This window comes from Eleutherodactylus coqui, chromosome 10, assembly GCF_035609145.1.
Source record: "Eleutherodactylus coqui strain aEleCoq1 chromosome 10, aEleCoq1.hap1, whole genome shotgun sequence".
Classification (NCBI taxonomy): Eukaryota; Metazoa; Chordata; class Amphibia; order Anura; family Eleutherodactylidae; genus Eleutherodactylus; species Eleutherodactylus coqui.
The window spans coordinates 24,155,797-24,183,361 of NC_089846.1; the positions used below are offsets into that span (position 1 = coordinate 24,155,797).

The 27,565-nt window shown below is 47.5% G+C and overlaps 2 protein-coding genes across 3 annotated transcripts; both read left to right on the forward strand.

Annotated features, from left to right (window-relative positions):
* Nucleotides 1–63: 63 nt before the first annotated feature.
* Nucleotides 64–4,473, forward strand: NAIF1 (nuclear apoptosis inducing factor 1). Of its 2 annotated transcripts, none has more exons than XM_066580590.1 (2): nucleotides 64–649; nucleotides 3,186–4,473. In XM_066580590.1, the coding sequence occupies exons 1-2, from the start codon at nucleotides 208–210 to the stop codon at nucleotides 3,659–3,661; spliced, it is 918 nt and encodes a 305-aa protein (XP_066436687.1). In that variant the 5' UTR covers nucleotides 64–207; the 3' UTR covers nucleotides 3,662–4,473. The 2 variants fall into 2 exon arrangements, with proteins under 2 accessions (XP_066436687.1, XP_066436688.1); XM_066580591.1 differs by having other exon boundaries at nucleotides 64–487.
* A 15,598-nt stretch (nucleotides 4,474–20,071) lies between these two features.
* Nucleotides 20,072–26,563, forward strand: TREX2 (three prime repair exonuclease 2). Its single transcript, XM_066580592.1, has 2 exons — nucleotides 20,072–20,211; nucleotides 25,393–26,563. The coding sequence occupies exon 2, from the start codon at nucleotides 25,417–25,419 to the stop codon at nucleotides 26,074–26,076; it is 660 nt and encodes a 219-aa protein (XP_066436689.1). The 5' UTR covers nucleotides 20,072–20,211; nucleotides 25,393–25,416; the 3' UTR covers nucleotides 26,077–26,563.
* Nucleotides 26,564–27,565: the final 1,002 nt, after the last annotated feature.

Genomic DNA, 27,565 nt, shown 5'->3' on the forward strand with positions numbered 1-27,565 from the left:
AGTGAAGAGAGGCGTTGTTTTGATTGACAGCGGAAATCACCAATCGTCGCACAGATGACAAGAATGGGCGGGTCCTCCTCTGCGCAATAGTGCGTAGAGACGCGATAAAGAGGCAGATTCTCGAAGCCGTTACGCTGCGTAGGTTTCTTGCCGCCCCCACTTACGCAGTTTACGTATTGCGGCCTATTCCACATCGCTTGTGGGGCAATGGCTACGCCAGCCAAGAAGAGAAAGACGAATTTCTCAGAGCAGGAGGTGGAAATCATCATGGAAGAAATGGAGAAGCAGAAACACATCTTGATTAACCATTACAATGCTGGAGTGCCACTGCTGACCAAAAGCAACGCCTGGTGTGACATCTTAAAGCGGGTGAATGCCATCAGCACGTGCCACCGCGAACTGGCGGAGGTGAAGAAGAAGTGGTCGGACCTAAAGACCGAGGTGCGGAGAAAGATGTCGCAGGCACGTGCCACGGTGGAAGGCGAAGGTGACGTCAGCGCCGCGCCGGTGATGCTCACCCCGCTACAACAACGTATATGCAATCTGTTGGGTGAAAGCGCCATCCTCAGCTTACCCACCCAAGAATGCCCGGCGGAAATCCCTGCCCAAGTGTCCATCAGTTCACCCGGCACCGTTACACTGTCACAAAGTGAGTTGGCGAAGTTTCTTACCGCGCCGCCGTTGGCGCTGATGGATTTTAAAACCCAAAGACCAACAACGTGGGGATAAGTAGCGCCGAATCGGGTGACTTACCAACTCAGGCGGCAAAAGAATGGCGAAGAAAATGAATAGCGCTAACAGTCCTGTTTTCGATATAGATTACGGGTTTTTTTTAGCGTTTCGTTACAGTATTGGATGTATTGACAACTTTTAAAGACTTTTTCGCCTTTTTTGCGACTTTTGCTGCCTTTATCCGTTTTTATTAGTGAATAGACGGCGCTCCGTCCGAAAACTTCGACCGATTTTTGAAATGTATCCATAGTCGATATGTTCTAAAAACGCAACCGTCGCGCGCCCCGGAGAGCCGCAGGCTGGGAGTTGTGGTTTTACAGCTGGAGGGCCACAGATGGGAGACCGCCGCGTAAAGGCCTTAAAAAATAAAGTGAAAAGGGCTTAAAATAGAAAAAAATTATATACTTAAAAGTAGAGCTAAAAAGGTCTTTAAACGAATAAAAATGGAATATTCCCCTATCCTGGCGGCTGCCCATCCAGCGCTGCAACGCCTGTTTCTGCCGCACGGAACCCGGAAGAAACTGCGAGCAGTCCTGTGCCGTTCATTGTACACGTGCCCGCCACTCGCAGGCCTCAGCGGCCATGACCGAGTCCCCACTGAAGCCATGGAGCCGCTGAGCAGTCACATGTACAATGAACGGCATGTGACTGCCGCCGCTTTTTCCGGTTTCTGTGCGGCGGGTACGGGCATTGCAGCGCAGGGATAGGGGGGTATTCAAGTTTTAGTAATTTAAAGCCCTTTTTAGCTCTAAGTCCTGGAAAACCCCTTTAAGAGGAGGATCTCTCATCAGGGCATTCCGAGTCGACTCTAGGACCACGGGTTTGTCGGATCGATTTTTGTCGCGTCCCATTGAGATGAGAGGAATCCACGGACCGCGGACTAGTAGTATGACCAGCCGGCCGCTCTGTAGGAGTCTGTTGCCCGCGGCCACTGGATGTCTTCCTGGTAGATCCTACAGATCTTGGAGGAACTTGCCAACAAGTATCTCGTGTCTGTAGGCGAGAACGCCCGACTAACGCAGACACGAATACGCGGGGATGATGGCGTGTGCGCGTTGACGTACTCCGGAGACCTCTGCTGATTAGCCAGTACTTTTACGCGTGGCGACTGTTGGGCGCCTTATCGCTGGCCATCGCTCCTATGCTTTGACACAAGTGATAGCCGTTCAGTGAATGGAGGTGAAGTGCGCGGGGTACTCTCCCAACCGCCTGCCTCTATTCGCAGTGAACAGGAAGTTGTTCGTAGATGATTGACTGCCTGTTCACATTGAGCGAGAAGTAGCAGTGAGCTGAAACAAAGTGACTAATGAGCAAGTTGTTGCTCGGTAACTTATTGGGTTCCACTTCTACACAGGATGACTATAGTTGGAAATCACTTTTTTTCAGCAATTACATTACTAATTTTTTTTTTTCAGCCAATCGCCGGCCTCTGTAAAAGTACCCTCAGGCCGGCTGCTCACGGGCAAGAAAAATCGTGCGAGATTTGCGCTTTGCAAGATACTTTTACAAACTCTATTATTTTCTATAGGGTCATACACATGAGTGATTGATTGATTGATTTTTTAATTGCTTTATTGACTTCAATGGGAGTTTAATCCTTTCCAATCCAATTTGTATCCTGGTTTTCCTAGGGGGCTTACTCTTTTTCTGCTGTTATACAACGGCGCTATCTGCTGGCTAAAGCCAGTACTGCATGAGGTGACACGTTGGATAGGCTCCAACAGCAGAGAGGCTGGCAATATACAGTAAGGGAACCCCGACGGACGTCTTCAAACATCCGAGCTGTACAGCCTTAAATCATAATGTCTTCAGACGTCAGACAGTGGATTGGAAAGGGTTAAAATGACATCAATCAGCCCACCTTCGTTTTTTTATTTCTTAGTATGTGAAAAAAAACAAATGACACTCGTATGTAAAAAAAAAAACCAAAAATGAATGAAAAATTGGTCTACGCGAATAAGGCCTAAGAGGGATTTTCCAAGAGTGAAAAAAACCCAGTATGGGCAGAGAATGGGCTAAGACAAAAAAAAAGCCATACTCGCCCCAGTCCAGCGCAGAAGTCCTGATTCTAGTCAGTCTAGACCCAGAAGATACTGCAGTGGTTGGTACAGTGAATGACACATGACCGCTTCATTTGCTCCAAGCCCGGACTTACGGGTATCGGGACTCCTGCGCTGGACCACGGGGGCTTCTGACAGGTGAATGTGCATATATATAATTTTTTTTTTTTTTTCTTGAAAACCCCTTTAAAGTGAATCAGTCCAAGTTGCAATACCATTCATAGCCTGTGTGGTGCTGTTTGGGGGGGTGGGGGGGATTTACATTTGGTAAAACCCTTCAGTCTAGTAGTGCAGTTCGGTACTCCTAATGTACAATGAGGAGTAGATCCTGTAACTTTAGAAGCGAGAGCTACATGAAGAGTTTCGCCTTAACTAAAACCTTTTTTCTTTCAGTCCCTACAGACACCACCTATCACACCTTGGAGGAAAACGTAGTGGAGTACTGCACAACCGAAGGCCCCAATGTTGTTACTTCCGAGACCCCCGTAGAAATCATCTCCCCTTCTGCGGAAGCGTCGGGAAAACCTCAAGAACTGAAGAATCGAATAGCTCTGAACTCGGCGCGCCTCCTGCAAGAACAGCGAGTGACTAACCTCCATGTGAAGGAGATCGCGCAACACCTGGAGCAGCAGAACGACATCCTGCAGATGATCCGCAGGTCGCAAGAAGTCCAGGCCAGCGCCCAAGAACGGCAAGCCCAAGCTATGGAGGGGACTCAAGCAGCGCTGAGCGCCCTCATTCAGGTGCTGCGACCGATGATCAAAGATGTCCGCAAGTTCCTGCAAGGCCGAATAATTGACTCCACCCCTACTAACGATGCCGGGGACGCAGGAACCCAAAATGGACAATCCAGTACTATCAGCCAGTGATTGGAAATGACCACTATGGCACCACTATGACATATCATAACACATAGCGCCATTTTTGTCAAGGATGATGAACACTTATTTAGCAGAATTTGGATACAAACTACTTGATGAACTTTAGCAAAACTTTCATGTTTTTAAAAACTTTTTAAAAGTGAAATTGATTAATGATGAAATGTGCCACCGTAGGAACACTGCTTGCTTTTATGGTTGTGTATAGAATGTTTTGTTGGCAGGCGTAATGATGGTAACGTTAAAGGGGTTGTCTGGTTACTAGACAATCGCTTTTCAGTAGGACCCTCTGTGTGAGATCTAATCCCCCCTTCAGCCTGCTGTCGTCCCGGTGATTCCTGTGACAGATGATGTCATGGGAAATCAGGTGATCACTGCAGCATCAGCGCCTGTTCTCCTGCCATTGGTGCTCCTATCTGGAACACTGACAGTTGAAGAAAGTGATACAGCCTCTCATTGGCTACAGCAGTAACATGATTCCCTGTGACATCATCTGTCACGACAAACCCGCAGCGGGCTGCAGCGCCGGATCTTGGCAGCCGCGGAGGGGTAAGTATATCTCTGTTTGTCACACAGGGGGGTCCTATTGAAAGGGAGTTGCCCAGTAACCAGACGACCCCTTTAAGGTGCTAACGCATAATGTGTACTTTTAATATGGACACAGTAGTCCGTGTGCAGAAGATGGGAATGTCTCACGTTTGTATGGAAGTTGTTCTTCAGGTCCGTAGCTTTGTAGTCACTTTCTTTGTGACGTCGGCCCCCTATTTCTCATTTCTGGTTTATCACTGTGCAGCTTTTATAATAAACTCTTTGATCTATTTTTGTAGTACCTGTGTCGTACTTAAAGGGGTCCCGCCAAGAAGGCAACCAACCCTCGTTCACATGCCCTATTAGGGCATATGAATATAATGGAGAGGGGTCCCACCCCTCCATGACCCAGAATGGAGACCGCTCCATTGGAGTGGGTCCCGTTCTGGCGGACCTTGCGCTGTCCTGTTCTTATAGGATGGCCATTCATGTAGATGGCTGTCTTGTAATAGTACATTTACACTGCAGGTTGACGTAACTGATTATTGGGGGTGCTGGGAACAGGACTTGGTGATCAGCTGTTGAGCCCGGCAATCTCGGAGGGGTTGTGCAAGTTGGCAAAACCCTTTAAAGTGACCCTACAGTCCAGAAACAAAGATGGCCACACAAGCTTCACTGACAACCTGGTTTAGACCGTGTACTAGTATACGGCCTAATTAGAAAATCGGCATGTCCTATCTTTATTTCAATAGGACCGTTCAAGCATTGCATGGTGTGCGAGGTGCATGTGATTGTGATGCAAGGTTTTAGCCGCAGCAGATGATCGCATTCACGGGGAAATCGCACATTGGCGAGCACGATATCGGCCCGAGCCTCGCAGCCTAACGCTAACTTCACACAAGTGATTGCGATATCTGGCCGTGACTCCTGGTCGAATATCGCGCTCTCCAACATGCATTTTCCCTGCGAATGCGACACGGTTTTATTTTAAAACAGCCTCGCATCACTTCGGGGGAGGAAGTAGTGAACAGCAACGGCGGACGATCGCGGAGTGTCTCCCATTGTTTTCAGTGCGAGGGCACGCCCAAACAGAAGATGTGCCACGGCTTGTTTCCTGTATTGCAGTGTAATGTGGGATAACATTGTGTGTATGACCCCAATTTTGGGGGGATTTTCATCTCCACTTTTCAAAGCCCATAACTAGAGATGAGCGAACGTACTCGTTTCGAGTACTTACGCACCCGAGTACCGCCATTTTCGAGTACTTCAGTACTTGGGTGAAAAGATTCGGGGGGGGGCGGGGAGAGGCGTGGCGGTGCGGGGGGTAGCAGCGGGGAACAGGGGGGAGCCCTCTCTCTTTCCCTCTCCCCCCCACTCCCCACTGCTCACTGCTACCCCCTGTGCCGCCACGGCATCAACCGAATTTTTTCGCCCAAGTACGGAAGTACTCGGAAATCGCGGTATTCGGGCGAAAAAGGGGCGTGGCCGAGCACGTTCGCTCATCTCTACCCATAACCTCTTTATCTTCCCATCAGCCTAGTCCTATGGCGGCTCCTTTGCTGCATGGCGAGTTGTCATTTTTCTTTGCACCATTTTAGAGTACCTATAACGTATAACTTTTATGAATGGCGGAGGCCGGGAGAGAGAACGCATCAATTCTGTCATTTTCTTCTTCCAGCGGTCATTATACATAAAAATGAGATGCTAAGTTTTTTCTGCAGGTCATTATGATGAAGATGATGCCAAAATGATAGAAGTCCTTCTAGGCCAGGGATTATCTTGTGAACATTACTCTGTGTGTAGATCCTGTTGTACCCCCTCTAGCTCAGATACATGATGTAATATGGGGGCGGGCATGGAGGCTCTAGTACCCTGTTGTATCACCTCTAGCTTGGATACAAGATGTGATACGGTTGGGCATGGAGGCTCTAGTACCCTGTTGTACTGCCTCTAGCTCAGATACAAGATGGGATACAGGCGGGTATGGAGGCTCTAGTACCCTGTTGTACTGCCTCTAGCTCAGATACAAGATGTGATATGGGTGGGCATGGAGGCTCTAGTACCCTGCTGTACCGCCTCTAGCTTGGATACAAGATGTGATACAGGTGGGCATGGAGGCTCTAGTACCCTGTTGTACCCCCTTTAGCTCAGATACAAGATGTGATACAGGTGGGCATGGAGGCTCTAGTACCCTGTTGTACCGCCTCTAGCTTGGATACAAGATGTGATACAGTTTCTGTATGGTGTCCTGCAGCATATCGCTCCACATTTGCTGTGACTGAGTGATATGTGTAAGCTGTGAACGTTGGCGTCCCAGATGTTCTATCGGTGATACATCTGGTGACTGTGTGCGCGGCCATGCTGCTAGGCTCACCAGGCATAAACCCAAACTAAACCTGTATTCGTCACTGAAGTTCCAGCCAATGACACGATGGGTGTCAAAGGCCAAATATCCTTCACCTCTCAAACTCTGGTAAACGAGCTCCACAAGCAGAAGGTAAGGTAAAGTCCGCTGGTTCAGGCACCAAGTCATGACTGGCTCCTCAGTCCACATTGTGCCGTTTTCTTGGCAGATAGGAAGGCTGAGTCAACCTTGAGACGACAACCTTCAGGCTGTGAGTGAGAGCATTTCTGCTGCATTAACACTCTGCGCCACACGAGGCAAGCAGAAGAAGTGGTCCCTACACACAAGGAGCCTCGAAGAGCCTTTTATAGGCCAAGGGGGAGCCACTTTTAGGGCCTCAGGTGCCAAGACCGTTCATCTAATCATCCACAAGTATCATCAAGAGATTTGAGGAGAAAAAAACGACAACTCCTTCTAGAGGCTTAATTTTTTTTTTTTACAAGGAGTGCATCATTTTACTTTTTTCCCCACAATAAAACACCCCCTTTATATCTATATATATATATATATATATATTTTTTTTTTTTTTCTTTTAAAGGGCTGTTTTATTGTGGAGGAGGGGGATATATAATTTTGCATCGCTGTATTCAAAGACAAGGAACTTTGAATTTTTCCCTGGATGGAGCTCTATGAGGGTTTGTTTTATGTATGATGAGCTGCAGTGTATTATCTCTGTTCTTTGTCATCAGCGGCCTTGACAACCTATCGAGTCTCCATGATTGGATGATGGAGAGCCGATAATGTCACAGAGGGTGGAGCTCCCTCGGTTAACCGCTTACATGCCACAATCAACATTGGAAAATGTGATTGTTCCCAGCAAGAAAACCGAGTAATCTTGTAGATATGATACCTTTTAATGGCTAACAAATATACATGATGTTAATGTGAGCTTCCGAAACCAACGCAGGGTTCTTCTTCAGGCTAAAATGAAATAGATCTGAAAAGGCATGCATATTTATACCACATACTTATAACACGGCAAAGACATGCATGTGATTAATTGTCATTAAAAGAATACTACCACAGAAATACAAACATCTTTAATTATTCACTGATACAGATGTGAAGGTTTAATGGTCCCTACATTAGTGTTAGGGGGTCACCAGGCCAGAGTGTTATCTGTGCTACAAATTTCTCATGCTTCCCAGTTATGCATGAATCCTTGTGAAGAATTTAGCCCTGTATTGAAAGTGTCGAAAGTTGTTATAAATTCCCTGTTTCTCAGCCCACGCCATCTACATGTTGCACATGTGCATAATGTATATGTGCATCATGGGGCAGAAACAGGTCCAATGAAACACAATGCTTTGTTAGGGGGCTCTCTGTTTGGCTGGTAGAGGGGCTGTCTTTTCAAGAAAACCTGTCCGAATAGGATATAACCTCATAGAGAAGGGTGCAACATATCGTAGTCTATTAAGCTCTACTAGACCCCTGATAGACCCTTATTGGCTATAATAGGGTCTAGTGGATTTCTGGCTTGCCACCCTGCGTTTGCATTGATTTTGTACCAGATCTTCAGCTTGTTAACTTGATTAAATGTCCCTAAATGGCGGTTGTCTATGAAGTGCTTACATCTGGCTGCAGGTGGCGCTGTAAGACATGAAGATTTTATTTTGAGACCATTTATCTTGGACCAGCAGGGGGCAGTATAAGAGTGTACCAGCCATAAATACATAAGGTATACGGAAGATGTTTTATGACATCTCACAAAGTTCCTTCTCTCTTTCTCCTTAAAAGGTCAAGTCATATTAAAGCTCATAATGGCAGATCTTCTTCCTTCTTTACTTTTCTCAGTATAGAGTTCAAGCGATAAGTGGGGTGAAATGCAGAAAAAACCAACACAATTGTGCCATTGAATTTAGTGATTTGCCTTTGTAGCATTCACAGTGCAGCCAAAATGCCGTTACATTTATTTTGCAGGTCAGTACAAATTCCGGGGGACCAGATTTAAGCACTTTTAGGCCTCGTTCACACGAGAGCTGTTTTAGCGCATTAGAGGCGCGTGAAAAGACCGTTCTATTAGCACCAATGGTTTCCAATAGAACCGTTCAGATGAAAGAATTTTAGATGCGCTAAATACTCTCACCAGTCAAAGATAGGACATGCGTGGCTACAAAGCTCGCATCTAAGGCTTCATTCACACGAGCGTATATCGGCCATGTTTTCACGCCCGGCCGATATACGCTGCCCATCTGATGGATTGGTTTCTAATGCATCAGTTCAGATGGGCATATTCTCGATGCATCAATACGTCCGTTCGGCCGTTTTTTACACTGGCCAGAAAAGATAGTTCTGGACCTATCTTCTCCGGCCAGAATACAGCGGCCGGTCCATAGACTCCTATGGGAGACTATGAGAGCTGACGGAGAAGGGAGGTGGGAGTACCCTCTCCCTCTCCGCCCTTTGCTTGCTGCCAGCAATAAGAGGGCCCCCTTGCCGGCAGCTCCCATAGGCTGGAGCGGAGAGGGACTAGTTCTGCTAAGCTGCCACCACCTCCCCTTGTGGTAAGTTGGCAAGGGGCAGAGAAGGGGCGGCAAGGGGTGAGAGTTTAGCAGGACTAAACTCTCACCCTCCCAGCTGACAGTATCCTGGGGCTGCGGCGTATATGCGCCGCAGCCTTGGCCATCTGAATAGGCGTTAAAACGGGGGTTGCAGCCGTTCCTTGGTCACAGCTACCTCACGCTCATGCGATTTTTGGTCACGCTGTGGCCGTGACATGGCCCGCCGAAAAATGCACCGCCCATGTGAAAGAGCCTTTAGGTCCATGGTGCGAGTAAAGATAGGACCAAAGCAGGGCAATACCTGGCCGTCGTCACAAGGCTCCAGGCTGCCATGTGAACCTATCGGCTCTAGAAATGAGCGAACGTGCTCGTTTAGGACAATTACTTGATCAAGCTGCCTACTCAGGCGAAAAGATTCGGGGGGGGGGGGGGGTAGCAGTGGGGAACAGGGGGGAGCTCTCTCTCCCCCCCCCCCCCACCTCCCCACCTCCCCTCTGCAACCCCCCGCTCACCCCCTGCGCCCCCCGAATCTTTTCGCCCGATTAGGCAGTTACTCAAAAAAAGCGAGGCTCGATTGAGTAATTGCCCTAAACGAGCACGTTCGCTCATCTCTAATCGGGACCCCCGGATCTTGTCGCTCATGAGGGGCGACGAAGCACTGCAAGTGGAGCGGGCTCAAATCCCAAGGTCGCTTTGTACACCACCTGTGCCCGTCTGCAGTAGATTTACAAGTGGTCCTTAACAGGGTAGCACCGCGTCGCATCAGCAATATGTATTCCTTTCTTCTGTTCCGTTCTCAGACCATAAAGACAGAAATAATCATATCCTTTAGAAGTTCCATTGAAAGCAATGGAAAAAAAAATTCCTTGTGTTCTCTTCAGTTTGCATCCATTCCGTCACGGTCCGCTTTTGGCCGCCTGCGAACGGACGGGTCGGATTTCGCATGCGAGATCCCACAGCAGAATGCGACCCTGGGCCCAGCCGGTGACCCCCGCGTACCTGTCCGCAGTCTTAAAACTCTGTGCTGTAGATGTGTCTGACACGCCAATGCACATGTGCAGTACAGATTAGGCCGCGCCATCGCTAGGCGAAGTTAGGGAAGGTGATGGGGAATGTATTTTTTATTCTTACCTGCTCTCCCATTCCTACACTGCCACCCACTGAAGTGTACATGCCATGGGAAGTCTATGGGAGTGTGCTTGCACAGTGATCTGAAAAGAGTCAGATTTTTAGACTGTATGGATTTCACCAGCGAACAGCATGGGAACAGGAGAGGGGGTAAGTAAAAGGCCTGCTGCACACGGGGCGGATTTACAATGCGAAATCCGGAGCGGGCGTCCACCTCCGAGTTCCGTAGCAAATACCGTCCCTAGCATGCTATGGAAAAGTGATGGATTATGCACATGAGCGGAAAGCAATTGTGGTTTCCACTCGCGGGGGAAAGAAAATCGCAGCATGCTCCATTTTTACATGGATTCCATGTGGATGGCTTCCATCCATGGAAAGGTCACAGATTCCAGGTCTTTGTTAGGTGAAGACTCGGAAGAAACAGGCATTTAAAAAAAATCTGTACTGCGCATGTCTGAAGTCTCGCCGTGCAGACCATCTGCAGTACAGATTTGAGAAAAAGAAAGCAGGTACACTCAGATGCCGCTGCCGGGGCTGGATTCAGCTGTGGGATTCCGCATGCGAAATCCGACTCACCCGTGAGCAGGCAGCCTAAGAAATACATGCCTGGCTCTCTGTAACCTCTACAAATGGTACCATAACTTAGTTTATGGTGCTCTTTGGAGATGACAGGTTCCCTTTAAAAGGGTATTCCCTTTTACTGGTAGGTCAGACAAATACGCTTCAATGTTTGCTAATGTGTCTGAATGCACAATTTGCTGTTCCTTAGCATGAATGGGCTATAAAAGCCAAAGACCAGTTTCAGCGCCACTGCTTTTCAATAGAAACGGCAAAACTCCAGAGGGTAAAAGAGAGCAAAAATTGTATCACAGAGCAGAAGAAAAACATCTCTTGCTCAGATGAACAGATAAATCCCGATTTCTGTTGTACCATGATAATGGGAGGGTCAGAATTTGGCACAGGCAGCATGAATTGATGACCCCTTTCTGTTAGGCTGGGGTGATCAATAGTGTGGAGAATATCTTCTTGGCAGACACTTGTGTCACGGCAAAGGCAGTGCCAAAACTTCCTGACTCACAGCGCCGTTTCGGGGGTGACAGCCCCAAACCATGTCATGCGCTAGCTGACACATGTGCAGTGTTATTTATCGCTGGACACCAAGGGATTAACACCTTCCTTTGGTCCCAGCACTGATAGGCTGGCTGGGCTGTTTATTTGCCCAGTCAGCCTTCAGCATGAGGGTACTTAAACCGGCTCCTTAATGCAAGAGATACTGGTTATACTTCTAGTATTATGGTCAAGCGTTCAGTAGTTCTGTACTCAGTTTTCCGTGCTAAGCTCTCGACTGCTCTGTAGCTTGGCATTTCACAGTCAGAGTAGCCTGTTCCTCTGCTTCTCATCAGCATCGGGCTCGCCCTTTTCGGGGTAGTGATCCACTTGAGTGGTCAGTCCAGTCTGGAAAGTTCAGGTGGTACTTTACCGCAGTCCTCCATTCTAGTATGTTCCCTATTACCTTGTCGTCTGGTCTGACTCTATGCTTACCTCGGGAATTAATAGTCTACAATAGTACTGACAAGTCAAAGCATACGTGACACCTGGGCCGTCTGATACCTGTGGACGAAGACCGCGACAAACATCTGCGGTTCAGAAGACTAAAGGAGGTCCAATACGCTACTAGATGGTTGTATCTAATAAAGTGGCCATTCGGTGTATAATTTCATACCTTTGGTGCATTTTTGATACATGTTTATTTTCAGTGTCCCATATAGGTAGGTTATGTAATCAGAACAGACAATTAACATATTTAATTACACTGTTACATTTATTCTTCATTCTTCCTCATTCTCCGGCAGTGCTACTTCTGATGATTCACATCTATAAGTAGGTCTGGGATGGTGTTTAGGTGTTGTCCCTTATGACAACATAATTGGCCTTATGTTTACTATATCAGTTAACCCTACAGAACAGTATCTAATAAACCGAGAGGCAATGACTAATGGCTGAGGCATTGTCTGCACATCATGTTGTGTCTCATGACTGAAGTTTGGGTTGGGGACTGGTTATACATGTATGAACTGCCAACAGTGACATAGTTATAGGTAGATGATGTACTAAAGTATCCTCTGGTGGGCCCAGGCTCTGATATAATGATGATGCTCAAGGGTCCAGGAGAAGACAACCCTTTTTGCAGGTGATTTTGGAGCCAGTCGCTTGTTACTAAAGTCTATTCTTTATGGGATTCACACAACCTATTAGGAGGTGGTTGCACCAAAGTTTTGATCTGAGACCAATAAGGGTTGACCTAAGATCAAGTAGAAAAAACGTTGCACCAAGACGATTAAATCTGTGATAGTGGTTCACATCTAGGTTCAATTTGATAACCTGACTTTGAACTTAGTCTAGCAGTTGAAATCCAAGATGTCGGACTCAGCTGATAACCTGATAGGCTTTTCCTGGGTAGTGAAATTACACCCATGTTTGCTGCTGGTAGCGGACATGTTTTTACTATTGCTATGAATGATGGGAAGATCAACTGACTACAGTGACCTTCAGGAGTCATTCTGAGGATAGGTGGGGATGCCAGGGGTCGGACCCCCAACGATCAGAACATGGCTGACCTTGGCTATGTGCTACCTGTGTGATTGAACAGAGCCCAACAACTAGCTTCTAGTGAGTGCACCAGGCGGATGTATGCTGGGGATGATCGACCCTCTTAGGTCCACCTGGCCAGATGATCTCTGTGTGTCAGCATCTTGTAAATCAGAATCCTCCCGTCTCTGTCCCCCCCACCTCATCTGATGTTCCGAAGCACTGCTGTCAGCCCATCGGCGTCCTTGCAACATAATCACTTAGCTTTGTTGCTATATTTATATTATAGCCTTGGTTCTGACACTGTATTTATGTTTTGAGCTTGGTTCTGGCATTGTATTTTTGTACTGAGGTTGGCTCTTGCTATACTTATGTTATGAGTTTTGTTGTTTTTATCTACTGAGCTTGGTTCTCGTATTGTATTTTTGTTTTTAACAAAACCAGTAATAGACAATTTTCCTGACAAACGATATCCTCTATTACATCAGAACCCAGTCTATTGATTAGATACCAGAGGTGGTAAATTCCTCATTAGACTGCCAAATCTCAATCAATTTCAACCTCCATTGAATGAACCAAGAATTGTACTTGTACAACTCTGAACTTTTGTTACATTCATGTGGGCAAGTGAGCACCGGGCCCACACGAACGTAACCCCGATTGACAAGGAACACCAGGTGAAACTACCACAGATTAACACCTCTCCCTATCTTCTACTAGGGTAAGTCTCGCTGACCTACCTGAGCGGGGACATTGCTCCAATAATGGGGTGGCCGAGCGATCTCCGAATCTGGGACCTTGCTGCCCCCTGGAACCCACGCACCCTGGATAGGACACATACACATGCCACCACCGAGAGGGACAAACTAGACAGGATAAGAAGACACACCGAGCCATAATCACACTATACAGCAGCTAATACGCAAACACTTGTAGCAAATGTTAATGCTATAAATGCCAGGTATTAGTTGACATTTTGGCGAAAATATGGAAGCTGGCAGGCCATGTCACGGCTCCCGGCTATACCGCTAGTTTCTACACTAACCAGGAGTCCAGCGACAAAACCAAACAAACACAAACCTTTCTTGAAGCCACTACGCACAGAACCTGCTCATACCACACAGAGAGAGAAATGAGAAGAGAGAAAGCTGACCACACCAACACCTGGGAAGACAGCTTTTATGTGGACTGAGCCAAAGTGATTGGCTGACTGGAGACACAGATATGCCCAGCTAGCACAATCAACACCACCTGTGGAGCTGTGCTGCTAGAAACACTGTGCTACAACAGATCCCAGCTAGCACAACCCTAACAGTACCTCTCCCTTAAAGCGAGGCTTCCGGGGTTACAGGTGCCTAACAACTTACCTATATCCTAGCTCCAAGTTATTATTAATATCGTTAGCCGTTTATTCATTCACAACCCTCGGTGACCCTAAAGACGAGCTCCCTCCATGCTTTTCGGTTTTGCACTGCTTTTTGATTGCGTGATATCCATGACAGTATCAGCCATCGTGTCTTTTGGCGTCCGAGTCTTCTTTTGCCACTGATCTGTCCAAGCAGTATAGATTTTTCTAGCAACTCTGCTCGCAGTACATTTCCACTGTTATGTCTATGGTACGTCTCTCTTGCTCCAAGTGAAGTGCCGAAACACTGTGCTCCTCACCTCTGCTTAATCTGCACCATTGCTACCTTCTTGCATATTTCCACTGTTATGTCTATGGTACGTGTCTCTTGTCTAGTTTGAATTCTGCTCATATTTTGTGCATCTTTGGTGCACCCTCCCCCATATAGTATCATCCCCTACTTCTATGTCCAGATTTAGTGTGGAGGTGTTGTTTATGTAAGCGAGCCATAAAACCTCTGGGCGGGTTTTATGGCTCGCTTACATAAGTGGCTAGTTGCTTAATTAATCTAATTAAACTAGTCCCTCCCAGCTGTTGACTATTGCTTGGTTTTAAAAGTACTTTTCATTCACTGACACACATGTGGCTGTTCTCTGGATGAAGTGTGACCAGATCAAGTGTACTTTTATGCAGTTAAACATGGCAGTTCAACATGGCAAGAGACAGGTATGGCACAAAAAATGTCTAAAAACCCCGCACTTCCTGACCATCACTACTACTGTCCTCGCTATTCTTATCTTTACTGTTTTCTATCAAACCTATGCCCAACTCCCACCTCTGGGTCATTCTATCCATATCAGCCCCTCTCTCCTTTCTTCACCCATGCACAGTTCGCACGCACTCTTCACTTTCCTCAATCCCCCTAAAGCCACAGTGAAACATACCAATTGCCCTCATAAATCCCCTACCCATCTGCTCACCCTCACTATCCTGCTGTTACTAGCAGCAGGGAACATTTCTCCCAATCCTGGCCCACCCTCTAGTGCCCATAACTATTACCCCCCCCCCCCCCACCTGCCCCACTGAGACACCCTTCTAGCCCAACCACTAGTCCATGCATAACCTCCCCGGTCTCATTTCAATGTGTGGTCTGGAATTGCCAGTCAGCATGCAACAAACTCCCCACCATCCATGACTCTTTCACTGCTAAATCCCTTAACCTGCTAGCTCTAACACAAATGTGAATGCAGCAGTCTGACACGGCCTCCCCTGCTGCATTGTCTTACAATAGCCTGCAGTTCTCCTATACCCCAAGACCAGAAGACAGGCGAGGTGGAGTAGTAGGTGCTCTTCTCTCCCCATAATGCACCTTTCAGGTCATCCCCCCCGTACCCTCACTCACTTTCCCATCGTTTGAGGTACATGCCCTACGACTTTTCCGTCCGCTGCCCATGCGAGTAGCAGTTATCTGCCACCAGGTCCTCCCCGCCTGTTTCTGGATCACTTTGCTTCCTGGCTTCCCCACTTCCTCTCCAGTGAAATCCCAACCCTCATCCTAGGAGACTTTAACATCCCCACAAATGACCCCATCTCTCCATCTGTCTTTCAGCTTCCATTGCTTACCTCCTCCCTTGGTCTCTCACAACTCACAGCCTCTCCCGCTCATAAGGATTGCAATACTCTTGATCTAGTCTTCCTCTGTCTCTGCTCTGCTTCGAACTTCGCTAACTCCCCTCTCCCACTCTCGGACCATAGCCTCCTCTCTTTCTCTGTTAAAGGAGATGTCTCGAGGAAGCAGTTAATTTTTTTTTTTGCCCAGTCCCCCCCATTAAACATACATTACAAAGCCCCCCTGTAAATGACATTTCTAGCTGGTTCGTACTTACCGTTCCAGCGTTTCAGCAACTTATAAAAGTTTCCTCAAGATGGCCGCCGGCTCTTTCCCCGTCGCTCGCTGCAGCCCGACGTGCGCGCTCCCGAGACGCCGCCAGCTGTGTCTCCATGGCAACCGGACGCATCGCAGCCGCCGACCAGACGCCCCGCAGCCGCCGACCAGACAGCAGGTAACCGGCGCTAGCCCCCGGCTCCCCAGCGCTAGACCCTCAGCCCAGGTGAAGGCCCCGGAGCCCAGCGCTAGGTTCCGGAGCCCAGCGCTAGTTCCCCCGGCCTAGCGGCAGCCCCCCCCGGCCTAGCGACAGCCCCCCCGGCGCAGCCCGGCGCAGCGGCAGCCCCCCCCGGCCTAGCGACAGCCCCCCCATCACAGCGGCAGCCCCCCCCGGCCTAGCGACAGCCCCCCCGGCGCAGCCCGGCGCAGCGGCAGCCCCCCCCGGCCTAGCGACAGCCCCCCCATCACAGCGGCAGCCCCCCCCGGCCTAGCGACAGCCCCCCCATCACAGCGGCAGCCCCCCCCGGCCTAGCGACAGCCCCCCCGGCCTAGCGGCAGCCCCCCCGGCCTAGCGGCAGCCCCCCCATGACAGCGGCAGCCCCCCCCGGCCTAGCGACAGCCCCCCCCCGGCGCAGCGACAGCCCCCCCCCGGCGCAGCGACAGCCCCCCCCGGCGCAGCGACAGCCCCCCCCGGCGCAGCGACAGCCCCCCCGGCGCAGCGACAGCCCCCCCGGCGCAGCCCGGCGCAGCGGCAGCCCCGGCGCAGCCCGGCGCAGCGGCAGCCCCCCCCCCCGACCCATCACTTACCTGGGAGGCTTCTCGGGGCTGCTGGGCTGGGCTTCTCCGCTGGGCAGCTCCAGTTTCTGCACCTTCCTCTAACAGAGGATGGTGCAGAATGGCCGCTTCAGCGCGCTCCCGAGCAGTGACAGCTCGTCTGCGCATGCGCAGAAGAGCTGTAGCGGGGAGCACACTGAAGCGGCTCGTGCTGAATGGAGAAGACCGGACTGCGCAAGCGCATCTAAAAAAGCAAGCTGCCAGCGAATTTAGACGGAACCATGGAGACGAGGACGCTAGCAACGGAGCAGGTAAGTGAATAACTTCTGTATGGCTCATATTTAATGCACAATGTACATTACAAAGTGCATTAATATGGCCATACGGAAGTGTATAGACCCACTTGGTTTCGCGAGACCACCCCTTTAAGCTTCCTAGTATCTCCCCAGACCCTCCTATCCACTGAACGTACAGGAACCTTCAGGCCGTTCACACCGAAAACTTTGCTGAGTCTTCTCTGTCCCCTATCTTTCTCCTCTTCTGCCCCAACCTGACTGCCGCACACTACAACACCGCTGTCAAATATGCCCTGGATGAAGTGGCACCCCTCGTGACCCAAGCCACCTGACGCAGACCTCGGCAATCATGGCTCGCACCTCAAACGCACTTCATCCTGCGGTGCTCTAGATGTGCTGAACGACTGTGGAGAAAGTCTCAAACGTCAGCAGACTTTCTCCATTTTAAATTCATGCTCAGAACCTACAACCTCGCTCTCCACGATGCCAAACAAGTCTACTTCACCTCTCTCGTCTCCTCAGTATCTCACAACCCTAAATGACTCTTCAATACTTTTCACTACCTTCTCAGCCCTAAACAGCAGCCCCCGTAACGGATCTCGGTGCTAAAGAACTGGCTGCCTACTTCAAAAAGAAAATCGATGACATCCGGCAGGAAATAGCCTCTCAATCCCAGATTAGCCCCGACCCTAGTCACGTCAGTACTAGCTCCTGCTCACTTTCTGTACTCAGACCAACGACAGAAGACGAAATCTCCAGATTGATTTCCTCTACTCACCCTACCACCTGCGCTAGCAACTCTCTTCTTTCACACCTTCTCCGGCCCCTCTCCCCGGTGATCATCTCCCAATTCACCACTATATTCAATCTTTCTCTGACCTCCGGCATCTTGCCCTCCTCATTCAAACATGCTATCATATCCCCACTGCTAAAGAAACAGACTCTTGACTCGACCGATGCTGCCAACTACCGACCCATCTCCAAACTCCCCTTCATTTCCAAGCTATTAGAACGCCTGATTTATTTCTGCCTTATAAGTTATCTTTCAGAAAACTGACTAAAGTGTCAAACCACCTCCTGACGGCCAAATTAAGGGGGGACTATATTAAACCTCCTCGATCTCTTTTCAACATTTGACACTGTTGACCACAAGCTCCTCCTCAGTATGCTTCACTCCATTGGTCTAAAGGATACTGCTCTTTCCTGGTTCTACTCCTACCTATCTGACTGCTCCTTCAGTGTCTCCTTTACTGGCTCTACCTCCCCTCCTCTTCTCCTTGGTGTTGGGGTCTGCCAGGGCTCGGTCATCAGCCCCATTCTCTTCTCCATCTACACAACCTCTATTGGATGAACCATCAGGAGATTTGGCTTTCAGTACCATCTCTACGCTGACAACACCCAGTTATTCACCTCTTCTCGAGACATCACAGCACTATTCCTCCAAAACATCTGTCCGCTGTCTCTAACACTATTTCCTCTCTCTACCTAAAACTGACCTTCTCTTATTTCCGCCCTCCACTAACCGACCTCATCCTGACATCTCCATCTCAGTGTGTAGCACCACCATAACTTCTAGACAGCATGGCCGCTGCCTTGAGGTAACACTCGACTCCAATGTCTCCTTTCCCCTCATATCCAATCTCTGACCTAAACATGTCAGCTGCACCTCAAGAACATCGCAAGAATTCGCCCTTTTCTCACCGTGGACACGCTAAAAACACTGTTGTCCTCATCCACTCTCAGCTCCATTATTGCAATTCGCCGCTAATCGGCCTCCCCTGCACCAGATTCTACCCTCTCCAATCCATCCTGAATGTGGCAGGCAAGCTCATCTTCCTGTCCAGCCACTAATCGGACGCCTCTGCCCTGTGCCAGTCACTGCACTGGCTGCCCGTCAAATACAGAATACAATTCAAACTTACCCCCCTCATCCACAAAGCTCTCCATAGCACTGCGCCGCCCTACATCGCCTCCCTCATCCCAATTCACCACCCAGCCTGCGCCCTCCACTCTGCTAACAAAATCAGACTAAGTGCCCCTTTAATTCGAACCTCTCATTCCCGCCTCCAAGGCTTCTCCAGAGCAGCACCAGTCCCCTGGAACGCACTACCAAAGGCTACCCGGGCAATCTCTAACACACAAAACTTCAGACGTGCTTTAAAAACGCACCTCTTCAGGGAGGCGTACCATATCTCCTAAACTAAACCCCTCTGTACTTCCCTGATAACATGCTCCCTGTCCTACCGACTGCAGTTCCCGCTAGCCGTAATCAACTGTCACCTACAGTCATACTGATTCAGCCACTATACGACCAAATTTGACCATTGTCTATTTGAATAGCATCCCACACTCTCCACTTCGCCATACCGTGCACATCTCCAGCCCCTTTACCTTCTGTATAGGATATTTGGATATACCGCTATATTGCTGCTTTCTGCACAAACAGAATATAGGTAGACTGCCTATCAGTTCAACATATGTAATTTTATTGTTATGACAGCGTAGGGGGTGCCCCCAAAATTTTCTGTACAGAGCGCCATCTAACCTAAGGCCATTACTGGACCCGAAAGTTATTCCTTGTCCTGTGGGGGGCCGTGGGGGGTAACTTTCTCTTTTGGCACAACCCATTTTAATATGTTGCCATAAATTGACTATATAATAATGAAAAACTGCAATAATTTCACCTCTCTTGCGCTATACGTACGTCTTCCAATACCTGTTACATCGAACATCCTATATACAGGCTCCCTCTCTCTTTATAAAAAACAGGTTCTTCAGCAGCTGCAGTGTTTCCGTCAGGGGGAATCCCCTTTATCGGATCAGATGTTGGTATTATACAACCGCCTCTTTGGACTGATCCCTTCTTTGAGCGAAAATGAAACTACTGAGATACTTTCAGCAGGAAGCCTCGTCACCGGTGACACATAGTGGAGGGTGTGATTACACACAGCTCTATGGAGTGCGCTCCTATGACAGCAGGCCTACTCTATTTGGGAGGGGTCCACACACTATATAAACTTGTCCATACTTGTCTCTGCAAAGACATCACTTCTAGCAGTGGAACGGGGAGCATCACCGGGGTCGCATTCAGGTAAGATCCTAAATGTGTGCTACAGTAACAGAGAACGTGGGAATGTATCACCGAGAACTCATTATGTAGATGTTGCAGAGTGCGAACGAGGCGGCTCTAGAACTTTGGATTGACTTTAAATAATTAATGATAGCAGATGATCGCATACATAGAAATTTCATAGCATAATGTTATCAAAATCACTCCGGAGAGCGTCCCTGCAATAAACCAGAGGGCAGCGGAGAAACTTACTCAACCAGACGGAAACTAGAGTTTTCATTTTTTTTGGCTGATCCGGTAGAAAGAGGTGTAAAAAAATGGACAATTTTTTCCCCGTTTTGTTCCATTGACGATCATTTTAAGGGATCTGTTTTGTCTTTCTTCCCGTCGCTTTAAAATCGAATCTAGTAGGCAACATTCACCTGGGCGAGCGCGATATCGAATGTTCCACATAGACTTCAACGGGTAAAATCGCATCACACTCACATGCACATCCTCCATAGGAAACAATGGCCGATTCCTCCCGCAGAGACGCCCAAAGGTAGAATGTGCTGCGAGGAAAAAAAACGCTCATGTGCAAGTTTCTCATTCATGTGAATAAGCTCGTAAACATACAACAAAAACGGAACCAAATCGACACCTTTCTGTTGAATTCCATCACCCATTAAAAAAAAAAAAAAAAGGAAGGGTACTTTCCACCCGCCTTAAAAGGTGTGTATGGGACTTTCAATTTATCCCCTATGCACTGGGTAGGAGATAACTTGCTGATCGGTGGGGTTCTGTTGAGACCCCTACTAGTCTCTAGAACAGGATTCTGCATCCCAGAGGCGTAACTTGAAGCTTCCGGGCCCCAATGCAAAACTTGTAACAGGGCCCCCAACTATAATGCTTTATTCATAGTACTGGCTCCCTATATGGAGAACAGAGGCCTTATGGGCGCCCTAAGGCTCCTGGGCCCGGGTGCAACTGCATCCCCTGCATCCTCTCTAGTTACGCCCCTGCTGCATCCCTCATCTCTTGTCACTGCGGGAGGGGGGGGGGGGGGTTCTTACCCCAAAGTGATGTGACTCCGTATTGAGCAGTGGCCACACATTTGCGGTCAGCTCTCCATTCATTTCAATGTGGCTGATGGGGTCCGTTTGGGTATCTCGGCAGTCCCATTGAAAGTGAATGGAGCACTTGAGTGGCCAGCGCTTCATTAGGTCTCCTCCTCACTGCAGGGGGTGCAGTGCCACGATAATGGGGAGAATTGGGGACACAGGATCCCTGTTGTTAAGATGGGTGGGAGACTCAGCAGCGAGACCCCCACCGATCGGCAAGTTTTTCCCTATCCTGTGGATAAGGGAGAACTTGACATTTTGGTACAACTACATTAAGCGGAAAAGAAGCGTTGCGTTTTGTTCTATTTTTTCGTTAGAAAAACGGAAAACAGGCAGAACAGAACTAAACTGACAAAACTGAAGGTCAGAAAATCCTATTGAAATCATATGGGAAGTAAAACCAAAACTTTTTTTTTACCGTTTTGCTTTGCCACTGACGGACCAGCAGAACAGAAAACAAAAACGCCAATGTGAACAAGGCTGAGCTAGAGCTAGGTTAACTGATAGAGTGGTGATTACTGCAATAGCAATCCCCAGATGTGTTTTTTATTAGTCTTCAGGTCATAAAGAAATTACATGAAGTTAGATAGGTACAGCCCCACGCCAGTCCACAGTGAATAGGGATGAGATAGATAGATAGATAGATAGATAGATAGATAGATAGATAGATAGATAGATAGATAGATAGATAGATAGATAGATAGATAGATAGATAGATATGGGATAGATATGGGATAGATGAGAGAGATAGATAGATATGAGAGAGATAGATAGATATGAGATAGATAGATAGATATGAGATAGATAGATAGATATGAGATAGATAGATAGATATGAGATAGATAGATAGATATGAGATAGATAGATAGATATGAGATAGATAGATAGATATGAGATAGATAGATAGATATGAGATAGATAGATAGATAGATAGATAGATATGGGATGGATAGATAGATATGGGATAGATGAGAGAGACAGATAGATAGATATGGGATAGATGAGAGAGACAGATAGATAGATAGATAGATAGATAGATAGATAGATAGATAGATAGATATGGGATAGATAGATATGGGATAGATAGATATGGGATAGATAGATATGGGATAGATAGATATGGGATAGATAGATAGATAGATAGATAGATAGATATGGGATAGATGAGAGAGACAGACAGACAGACAGACAGACAGATAGATAGATAGATAGATAGATAGATATGGGATAGATGAGAGAGACAGACAGACAGACAGACAGACAGACAGACAGACAGACAGATAGATAGATAGATAGATAGATAGATAGATAGATAGATGAGAGCTAGATGAGAGAGACAGACAGATAGATAGATACACACACACACACACACACACACACACACACACACACACACACACATACTCCGGGGCCTGACCACTTATCCTCCATGTGACAGCAGCAAGAGAGGCAGACTCAGCAGCTTCCTTCAGCAGGGGGCAGCACATGATCTCATGATCACTGTGCCCTGCCGGCCCATGTGACTTCCTCCCTCCTCCTACCCCCTGTTCTAACCTGCTTCCTCTAAGGCTGGCCATTCTGCCTGCCGCGTGATGGGAATCTTGCTGCAGATAGAACGGTCAGCCATTAATGCACTGAATGTATATATATATATATATGGGTATGGCGGAGGGCGGCCTCGGGGCCCTCTGAGCGCAGGGGCCGGGTCGCCATGGCGACCCCAGCGACCTCTGACGCTATGCCTATGGGATCATGTCATTTGGCACACTGTGGTATCATATTTTGAGACTTGTGGCACAATTCATCAGGATAAGAGAGCAGTGGCAGCATCAATGGTGTAACAAAAAAAAGTGAAGTTTTATTGCTCCATATAGCTGGCCAGCTATATGGAGCAATAAAACGTCACTTTTTTTGTTACACCATTGATGCTGCCACCGCTCTCTTATTTTGGATGAACTACACTGGGGATTGAAGATCTGTGGTCCCATTAGTGGCTGTTGCATCATGCTTTTACCGTAACCTCTGCTCTTTATTGTGCATATTGAGGTGTGCTGTGGGACTTTCTTTGTACTACACTACAATTTATCAGGATAAGACAATGTGCCATCTGTGGGTTTACATGGGACTACATAATTTCATGACAATACATGAAGCTGTAAAGAGGTTAAAGGAATTGATCAGTTGTAAACTAATAAAGGCCTATCCTCAGGATAGGTCATCAATAGTAGATCTGTTGTGCCTCGGTAAACCTGATAACCAGCTATTCTTTGGGCCAGTGCGCAAATGCACTGAGCTGATTATTACAGGAAGTGGACAGCTCCGTTCCCACTGCAGTGGCCACGCTTGGTATTGCAGGCATTAAAATGAATGGGAACCTGGCTTACAATACCAAGTCTGGCCATTGCTGTGAGAACATAGCTATCTGCTTCCTGTAGAAATCAGCTCAGCCCTGCGAACAGCTGATTGGCAGGGGTCCCAAGCAATCTACTATTGATAACCTATCCTGTGGATAGGCCATCAGTAGTTTAAAACTGGACAACCCCTTTAAATGACGATTTCAGCTCTGCTACATCACTATGTGCTCTGTTTTTCTTTGATAGACTGTAATTAATTCATATAATGCCCTGGAGATGCACCCTTCATACACTTTATCTGCAGTGCAAGGCAGTGCACCTACCAACCACAGCCACTGTAGGGGAAATGTAGTATTACATGCAAGCCATTTAGATGAATGACCATCCATGTAATACATGGAAAACCAGGGTCCCTCAGAGGAAGAGCCATTACTTGTTACCGTCTCATACCTCTTGGTCATAGAGGGGTCCCAGGCAGTGGACCCCTTTGTGATGTCCAAAAGCATCAATAGAACGTATCGCAGGGGTGGTAGTATTGGGACAACCCCTTTAAACATTGTCACCTCCTCAACTCCAGTCCCCAATGCAAGTCTTTAGGAACCCACAAGGGCTTCATTAGTTGTATACGGTTTACTAATGGTGGCCATATACAAGTAGCTTGATGATTGAATAATCGCCTGGTGAATGATAGTTTTGCAGATGCAGACATACACATTTTAGTCCACATTCGACATCACAGTTGTTAAAACTAGGCATATATGTACAATAACACCGGGCGACAGATAAAAGGTCTTTCTAAGAACATTCTTTCAAAGAAAGATCGTTCATGGTCAAAAGTTTTTTCATTCGACTACAGGACAAAAATTTCAAACAATTTTCAACTATCCTGTTAACCCGAAAATAAGAACTACCCTGAAAATAAGCCCTACCCTGATTTTTCAGGGAGGCTTGAAATATAAACCCTACCCCAAAAATAAGCCCTAGCTGCATTACATTAAAAAAGGAACACTTACCTAGCAGGCTCGGTCCGGGACCTCCTGCTGTGGTCGGGAGCTCCGACGTGTGTCCTGCAGTCCTCGGTTGCCCACAGACGATCACTTTTTGGTTACAGGTTTCATAAATCCCACCTCCATGAAGCGATGGCTCTGATTGATTCTCGAGCGCTGCATAGCCAATCAATGCAGCGCTCGATGAACCAATGCGTTGGCTGTGATTGGTTCATCGAGCGCTGCAATGCATCAATGCCACGGGTCAGCGTGCCGCAGCTGTGGGGAGCAGCGGGAGGGACCTGGACAGAACCTGATAGCTAAGTATAGTAAGACATCCCCCGAAAATAAAACTTAGTGCCTCTTTTGGGGCAAAAATTAATATACGACGGGGTCTTATTTTGGGGGAAACACCGTATTTTCCAGACAATGACTATCTGTCATTGGTCAGCTGGAACTTATCATTCAAATTATTGATTTGGTCAAAATTATCCATTTCCATCAACTTCAGCCTACTCTGCTGCTGTGTATGGGAAACTTTTAGTAGATCACATGCAGTTCCGTCTGCTATACTACAGACTGCCTCTCCATGCTGCATGGACTTCTTTTGGGTCTCTTCATCAGGACATATCAATCATTTATCTCCAGGATTAAACAGGTTATGGTCTACTAACTACGGAGACAGTAATAGCTGTAGTATCCATGTTCATGAATGAGTCACATGTATGCAAATAACATGGTGTATTATTTTGTCTTTTCCAGAATATTCCATCATAGGCCTCAGTTATGGGCGCACCAGTGAAAACCTTTGTCTTCTTGGACCTGGAAGCCACAGGTCTCAATAGGGATCTACCTAAAATAACCGAGATCTGTCTGGTTGCCGTCCATGTGTCGTCTCTGGAAAACCCAGTAACCAATGAGTCAGGAGAAGTGCAACTCCCACGGGTTATGGACAAGCTTTGTCTGTGTGTGGATCCAGGGAAACCCCTCACCGAAGCAGCTGCCAATATCACCGGCCTCAGCAATGATCAACTCTATGACAGTGAAAAGCAAAAATTTGATATTAACCTCATCAACACGATCAACGAGTTTGTCAACCGTCAGGCTAAACCAGTCTGTCTGGTGGCCCATAATGGATTCTACTATGACTTTCCGCTCTTGAAGACTGAACTACTGCATCAAAATGAAGACTTTCCTGGCAGCATGTTGTGCTTGGATTCTCTCAAAGCTTTTCGATACCTCGATGATCCAACTGCCAAATATGTCAAGGGAAGACACACCCTGGTAGAGATATACAGGCGAAGCTTTGGAAAGGAACCAAATAATTCGCACTTTGCAGAGGGGGATGTGCTGACCCTAATCTTGGTCTTCATTTGCCAAGCAAGGGATCTTCTGAATGCGCCCATTTACATGACATGGGAGCAGATAAGACCCATGTATACATAACTGCCACCCAGGGGCGTAACTATAGAGGATGCAGGGGATGTGCTTGCACCCGGGCCCAGGAGCCTTAGGGGGCCCATAAGGCCTCTCTTCTCCATATAAGGAGCCCAGTACTATGAATAAAGCATTATAGTTGGGGGCCCTGTTACAGGTTTTGCATTGGGGCCCAGAAGCTTCAAGCTATGTCTCTGTGCAGCATGGTTTAGGTATGGGTACGGGTACAGATACAGATAGAGGGGGGGCCCCAGCTCACCTTTTGATTCAGGGCCCCTGAGCCTTTAGTTACGTCCCTGCTGCCACCTACTAAATTAGGTGATACCTGGGCCTGATGAACATTGGAGGATGCCCCCTGGGCACAACATTGGGTGGGAGCCCTTATCTCTTTATAGATGAGGAACCTCTGTGCTTTTTTTTAAGGATGGATGGACTTAAATGAATCAATGTATTTTACAAGTGCGATATTTTAAGTTAATAAAGTGGATTAATTATGTTCACGTGTTTGAATTATTCTTCATTGGGTGTTTGTTGAGGCCAAAGGGGCAATTGCACCATTTCATCTCTATAATCCGGCCTTGTAGCATATAAGGGAAATGCAAAAAGTAAAGGCCCATTTAGACACAACGATGATCGCTCAAAAGATGTTGCTCAAGCAACTTTTGAGCGATCATCGTTGTGTCATTTACAGCGCAAGATGATCGCTCAAGATAGGCGATCACCTTGCACTGCCAGCGGAGGATGCAGAAGACAAGCAGGGTGTCCTCGCTTGCCTTCTGCATCCAGCTGTTCCCCGCTCCGTACCCTATTTTTGAACGAGTATGTCTCTGTGTGAAAGTGGCAGGGTGCTTTTATACAGAACGATTATTGTTTAAAAAGTCATTCAAATGAGCAAAAGAGAACAATAATTAGTGAGGAAAGTAAATCCCCATTTACACACACAGATGATTGCTCAAAGTTCGTCAGAAACTGACAGTTTTGAGCGATCATTTTGCATTAGCTACTAAAACGCTAATCAGCAAGACATTAGCTAATTAGTTTTATTAATTAACTAGCTTCATTTGTATGTATTTAGAGAACAGCGGGCGGTCTGTTCTCGAAATACATCGCTATTGCTCTCCAGCTAGACAGCAGCTGAAAGAATGTTATCAGCGCTGCCCACAGAGAACACAGCATGCGGTCCCTCTTATCAGTCCCGACAGATTTTAAGCTGAGCTGAACTCAGCGATGGACTTAAAGTGCACGCTAAGAGCACAATGGGCACACATTTACATGCAACAGCTATGGCTCCAAAGCCGTCGTTTGGACAAATTTTGAGCGATAATCGTTGCGTGTAAATCAGCCTTTAGGTAAACGATGTTGCAAGGATGGATATGCTAATGTTAGGCTTAGTGAGGGAAATGCAATAAATTGTTTATTATGCAAAGGCTGTAATGAGTATTACGTAGGTTAATTATGAGTAATGTGTTAAGATATGGAAGTTTCGCTTAGGAATGTT

Bases quoted from the DNA above. Each gene is read 5' to 3' on its own strand.
- NAIF1 (XM_066580590.1), top strand. From the start codon at position 208: ATGGCTACGCCAGCCAAGAAGAGAAAGACGAATTTCTCAGAGCAGGAG. The intron at 650-3,185 runs GTGAGTTGGCGA...TTTTTCTTTCAG, and splicing joins CACCGTTACACTGTCACAAA to TCCCTACAGACACCACCTAT.
- TREX2 (XM_066580592.1), top strand. From the start codon at position 25,417: ATGGGCGCACCAGTGAAAACCTTTGTCTTCTTGGACCTGGAAGCCACA.